The sequence below is a fragment of the Nicotiana sylvestris genome, chromosome 5 (assembly GCF_000393655.2).
Source record: "Nicotiana sylvestris chromosome 5, ASM39365v2, whole genome shotgun sequence".
NCBI lineage: Eukaryota > Viridiplantae > Streptophyta > Magnoliopsida > Solanales > Solanaceae > Nicotiana > Nicotiana sylvestris.
This window is the reverse complement of record NC_091061.1, coordinates 60,915,438-60,921,672: the sequence shown is the minus strand read 5'-3', so window position 1 is coordinate 60,921,672 and position 6,235 is coordinate 60,915,438. Positions and strand designations below refer to the sequence as shown.

The 6,235-nt window shown below is 41.8% G+C and overlaps 1 protein-coding gene across 1 annotated transcript; it reads right to left on the bottom strand.

Moving 5' to 3' along the window:
- Positions 1-1,003: 1,003 nt before the first annotated feature.
- LOC138868716 (uncharacterized) lies at positions 1,004-3,656 on the bottom strand. Its single transcript, XM_070146283.1, has 3 exons — positions 3,640-3,656; positions 3,318-3,522; positions 1,004-3,054 (listed from the first exon to the last, which is right to left on the bottom strand). The coding sequence occupies exons 1-3, from the start codon at positions 3,654-3,656 to the stop codon at positions 2,467-2,469; spliced, it is 810 nt and encodes a 269-aa protein (XP_070002384.1). The 3' UTR covers positions 1,004-2,466.
- Positions 3,657-6,235: the final 2,579 nt, after the last annotated feature.

The window sequence follows — 6,235 nt, the reverse complement described above, 5'->3', positions numbered from 1 at the left end:
CATGAAAATTACTAACAATCACATTACGACCACAACTCTGTTAACAGTCACAAACTCGGAACGTTAGGGAGAAAGGGAACCAGGAAGGAACCTGAAAATGAGCTTTCAATTGATGTTTGAAATGATTAGAGAAGGTATAAACGAATCTAGATATGCAAAATCCAGCAGCAAGCCAATCCAAAACATCAAGACGAGATGTACTCCAACCGGAACGACGAACTCGGACCTCAGACGGTGAATTAAATCAGCTCCGGACAAACTCCATCTTTGAGACCATAATCAAGAGGCAAAACTAAAATTTTGACTCGTTTTGGGTTGTTCAGAAGCAGGGGTCGTTGGTTGGTCTTTTTGACGCTTCTGTTCTAGCTGGTGGGGTTGGTTTCTGGTGAGTTTTAACGGTTGGGTGTCTAGGTTGTTGATGTTAAAGAAGAGGGAAATAGGGTTGTTGCTTGGGGATGACGAAGAAGATGGAATTCAAAGAGGGGGGGAGGGGTCTTGTGTGTAACGGTTGTTGCTTAGGGGTGAGGTTCTCTCATTTTTGCCATGGAAAGAAGCTTGTCTTCTTTTGGAGATGAAGACCGATCGGGGGGAGGGGGTCTCTATGTTTACAAAGGGCTCCCCTAGATCTTTCAGGGTCTTTAGGTTTTTAAGGGTGTTAGGGTTAGTTTAGTTGGTATTGGGTTTGGGTTGTTATGGGCTAGATCCGAATATTAGGCATAAAAATGGGTCGTTTGAGCCCAAATTTTATTATTTCTCCGTGAACAAGACTAAAAATATGACCTCATTTACCAGTTAATTCTACTTAAGTAAAATAACTATTAAGATAAGACTAATCGTTAATACAAACCTTTTTTATATATTTTCAAATATCATATTAAAATAAAAATAAGGTACTATTTTTTGTATTTTTTTTAGTTTTACGAAAGGTATATAAACTAACAACAACTAAAAAGAAGAAATATTTTTTGGTAATTTTCATTTTTTGGTAAGATAAAGTAAAAGAGTCAAAATTAATTGAAATATTGATATTAGGCCTAAACGAAATATTTTACGCTAAAATGGCTGAAATCTCGGGGAGGGTCAAAAATCACATGTCTGCAGCTACCCCTCTTTGATTGGAAACATGAAGTATTTTCAGACAAAGAACGACCAGATAGGTTTTTTGACCAGACCCTTATTTAGGAAGACCAAAACTAAGAGAAAGGAGAATGTGACCGAGCCTTGGTATCTGAGCTGCCCACATATCCTTGGCTATAAAGGAATCAGACCACGTGTAGTTCAGAAGTAGAAACAGTGATGGAGTATGCTGAGGTGGAGAGCCGGTGGAGGTGTCATTCCGCCGATGTACCGGTCCGTGGTACTGTTATTACATCAAAAATCAAAATGAAAAAGGCTAACTAAGCCTGTCAACTACGAGTTACAAGATTCCTATCTATAAGTCTTCTGAAGCTTGGTCTTGAGACTTGAATAGTTCTTCATGCAGACTTTAGATTTGAACCCTAACGCTTGCTAGCTGCAGGTGCTAGTTCATTCTTCTTCAGCTTTTCGAATCAAAACCGGACAGACCATGCTTGTGACTTCAGTCGTGTCTTCAGCATCTCACATCTTTCATCTACTTCTACATTTGGATTCACTTCTTACATTTCTTTTTTTTTATTCTGGATTGTGACCAACTTTTGTTGATCATCTCGGACTGTTGACTTGCATTCTTGCCGCGAACTTCTGCTACTTCTAACTTGAATTGAATTCTGAAATGACTTCCTTTGTTATCCAGGTGGGCACCTGATTGCCAACACTTGAACTGTATTCCATTGTTCTCCAAGTGGACACCTAATTGCCAAAAGTTGAACTGTATTCCCTTGTTCTCTAGGTGGGCGCCTGATTGCCAAAACTTGAACTGTATTACATTGTTCTCCAGGTGGGCACCTGATTGCCAAAACTTGTGGGTGTCTGATTGCCAAAACTTGAACTGTATTCCCTTGTTCTCCAGGTGGGCGTCTGATTGCCAAAACTTGAAATGTATTCCCTTATTCTCCAGTTGAGCGCCTAATTACCAAAACTTGAACTGTATTCCCCTGTTCTCCAAGTGGGCACCTGATTGCCAAATCTTGAACTGTATTCCCTTGTTCTCTAGTTGGGCGCCTAATTGCCGAAACTTGAACTGTATTCCCTTGTTCTCCAGGTGGGCGCCTGATTGCTAAACACTTGAACTGTATTCCCTTGTTCTCCAGGTAGGTGCCTGATTGCCAAAACTTGAACTGTATTCCCTTGTTCTCCAGGTGGGCACCTGATTGCCAAAACATGAACTGTATTCCCTTGTCTCCACCTGGGCGCCTGATTACCATAACTTGATCTCTATTCCCTTGTTCTTTAGGTGGGCACCTGATTACCAAAACTTGAACTGTATTCCCTTGTTCTCCAGGTGGACGCCTGATTTCCAAAACTCGAACTGTATTCACTTGTTCTTTAGGTGGGCGCCTGATTACCTAAACTTGAACTGTATTCCTTTGTTCTCCAACTGGGCGCCTGATTGCCAAATCTTGAACTGTATTCCCTTGTTCTCCAGGCGGGCGCCTGATTGCCAAATCTTGAACTGTATTTCCTTGTTCTCCAGGTGGGCGCCTGATTGTCAAATCTTGAACTGTATTCCCTTGTTCTCCAGGTGGGCGTCTGATTGCAAAAACATGAACTGTATTCCCTCGTTCTCCAGGTGGGTGCCTGATTGCAAAAAACTTGAACTGTATTTCCTTGTTCTCCAAGTGGGCACCTGATTGCCAAAGCTTGAACTATATTCCCTTGTTCTCCAGGTGGCGCCTGATTACCAAAACTTGAACTGTATTCCCTTGTTCTCCTAGTGGGTGCCTGATTACCAAAACTTGAACTGTATTCGCTTATTCTCCAGGTGGGCTCCTGATTTCCAAAACTTGAACTGTATTCGCTTATTTTCCAGGTGGGCGTCTGATTGCCAAAACTTGAAATGTATTCCCTTGTTCTCCAGGTGGGTGTCTGATTGCCAAAACTCGAACTGTATTCCCTTGTTTTCCAGGTGAGCACCTGCCATTACAACAAAACAGACAAAACAAAATAAACTTTTCTGCCCTAATTTGGTGTCTAGGCACATCTGTGAGTGTTAATCGAATCATGTTATACAAAAGAGCTCTAAGAATTTAAAAGCTAAATCCCATTATCCAGGAGGGCTCTGAAAATTTCAAATTAAATCTCGTCTTAAGAGTGACAACTTTAAAGCTAAATTATATTTCATAAAGGTGGAACTTACGCTAAATCTTGTTACCTATGAAGGTCTTGAATGAACATACCTGAGTCATGCTCTCTTTCTGGAGGATCCTTGCATAACGAACAAAATTCCTTGCCCCTGAACCATGCTTTTCCTCATGTAGGGTTCCTGCAGATCGAACAAATTTTTCTTTCATCTTCTCAAACCGCCTTTGTGCTGACAAAATTTGGGCACGACACTTGAGAAAATAAAACTTCCAAGCTTTAATTTGGACACAATTTCCGTCCCTGTTTCAAACAAATAAAACATATGAGTTTATAAATACGGTGGATGGTTTATGGCCTTGACTTTGAGGGCAATTTCTCCTTCACTGTGACGACCCGACCAGTCGTCTCATGAGTTACCGCTCCGTTTTCCCCATTTCTACTTCTTTATGCTTCGTTATCCATGTTTTATGGTTGAGTTGGTTGGTTTCCGTTTGGCGTGGTTTTGGTAAGAAATGAGGCACTTAGTCTCTTTTAAGAAGGCTTAAGTTGGAAAAGACAACCGGATGTTGACTTATGAGTTAGAGGGGTCGGATGTAAGTTCTGATGGTTCGTTTAGATTAGGAAGGTGATTTGTGACTTAGGAGTGTGATCGGAAGTGGTTTTGGAGGTCCGGTGTAGAATTACGCTTGAATTAGTGAAGTTAGTATTTTGGCGATTTCCGGTTGATAGGTGAGATTTTGATACGAGGGTCAGAATGGAATTCCGAGAGTTGTTGTAGCTTCGTTATGTGATTTGGGATGTGTGTGCAAAATTTCAGGTCACTTGGATGTGGTTTGGTCGGGTTTTTTATCTAAAGCGTGTTTCAGAAGTTTTTAGAAAAGCTAGGCTTGAATTCGATTTGAATTGATGGATTTGGCATTGTTTGAGGTGTTTTGATGATGGGAACAAGTTTGAATGAGGTTTTAGGACATGTTGGTGCTCTTGGTTGAGGTCCCAAGGGCCTCGGGTGAGTTTTGGGTGGTCAATCGGACCATTTTCTAAGTTGAAAAGTTGCAGATTTTGGGAGTTCGGGTGTTGCAGAAAATAACCCTTCGCGTTCGCAAGGGGTATGTCGCGTTCGCGTAGAAGGATTTGAGGAAGACCAGAATTAAGCCTTCACGTTCGCAAGAGGTGCCTCACATTCGCGAAAGGATGGGAAGCAGTGCATCGCATTCGCGAGAAGGCACTCGCGATCGTGTAGAGCAAATTGGGGTCCAAGGCATTTTGTTCATCGCGTTCGCGTAAGGTTGTCGCGTTCGCAATTGGTGTGACACGTTCGCGTTGGGCAAAAATTGGTCAACATAAGTTTGTGCTTCGCGAACACGAGACGTTGACCGCGTTCGCGAAGAATGAATATTAGAACTGGGTAGAAAGTCTATAAGACATTTCCTCCGCGATTTTGAGCCATTTTTCCACCATAGTTGATCATTTTGAGAGCTCTTTGAGGAAGATTGAAGAGGTATTCAAGGAGAATTGATTGGAGGTAAGTTTTATGAACCAAAAACGTGACTATTGTGAAATTAACCTAGAAATTCATGGAATTTAAGCTAAAATTGGAAGAACTAGGGTTTGGGATTTTGAACTTTTGAATTGGGATTTGAGGGATCATTTGAGGTCGGAATTGAGAACTTTTGGTATGTATGAACTCGTGGGGTGATAAGGAATCTAATGAAGTGAAAATTTTTGAGTTTCGAGAAGTGGGCCCGGGGCTCGGGTTTTGCTAATTTCGAGATTTTTGATATTTTTCGATTGTTTTGATTTGGGTTATGTTCCCTTAGCATATTGTGACGTATTCGTTTTGGTTTTGGTCAGATTCGACGTGCGAGGAGGCCGATTTGAGAGGGAAAGGCGTCGTGAGCTAGAGTTTTTACCGGTTCGAGGTGAGTAATGAATGTAAATGATGTCCTGAGGGTTTGAAACCCCGGATTTGCACATCGTAGTGCTATATTGAGGTTAGACACGCGCTTAATGATGAGCATGGGGTCGTTTACTATTGGAGATTGTGACTTGGTCCGTCCCGAGTGATGTTTTTACTGCGTATTTGATTGAAGCTTATTTGTTATCATCATTATTTGGACTGATTGCCATATTTGGGCTTCGTGCCAACTATTTTGGACCCTCCGGGGAGTTTTATCATTATTTCCTTACTGTTTCGACTTACTACTTGAACTCAGTCATATTGTTTTTCTACTATTTTAAAACTCAGCCACTTTTTACTCCATTTTTAAACTAAAATGATATATTAAATAATGTTTCGGGCGGAGAACCACTGTTTTTCTAATGCCCGAGGGGCTTATATGATTTCTGGATTGAGTACGGCCAAGGGCCAGATGTGAGGATACCATGGGATCGGGCTGCACGCCACAGCAGTGTTATACTGATATTGATATGAGGCCGAGGGCCTAGATTTGATGCCACGAGATGGCTTGATATTGCGCTTGGGCCGTAAGGGGCCCTCCCGGAGTCTTTACACCCCCAGTGAGCGCTATCGATGATAAATAAATGGATCGGGCTGCGCGCCGCAACGGGTACCGTAGGGTACCGTACTATGTGTTGCATTTCCTTATTTGACTGTCACCTGTCTGCTTATCTGTTGTAGTATCTTTCATATTTTGATTACATTGGTTTATCGCTTCCATATAACTTGTTTTAAACTGTCGGATTATAGATTACTATGTGTTCTTCCATTATTTCTTATTCTCAGCCATTATTTATGTTTATTACTCAATGGGTCGGAGTACTCACATTACTCCCTGCACCTTGCGTGCAGATCCAAGTGCATCTGAGGCTGAGTGAGGATTCTTCAGTTGAGCAGCGTATATCCGGGAGCATCGAGGTAGCTACATGGCATCCGCAACCCTGATCTCTCCCTTCTATCCTTTTGTTTTATCCGCATTTCCCTAGACTGATATGTATTAGATTCGTAAACCTGTATTAGAGGCTCAGACTTGTGACACCGGATCTATATGGCCTA

Bases quoted from the DNA above. Each gene is read 5' to 3' on its own strand.
- LOC138868716 (XM_070146283.1), bottom strand. The intron at 3,055-3,317 runs GTATGTTCATTC...TTGTAATGGCAG, and splicing joins AGAAAGAGAGCATGACTCAG to GTGCTCACCTGGAAAACAAG.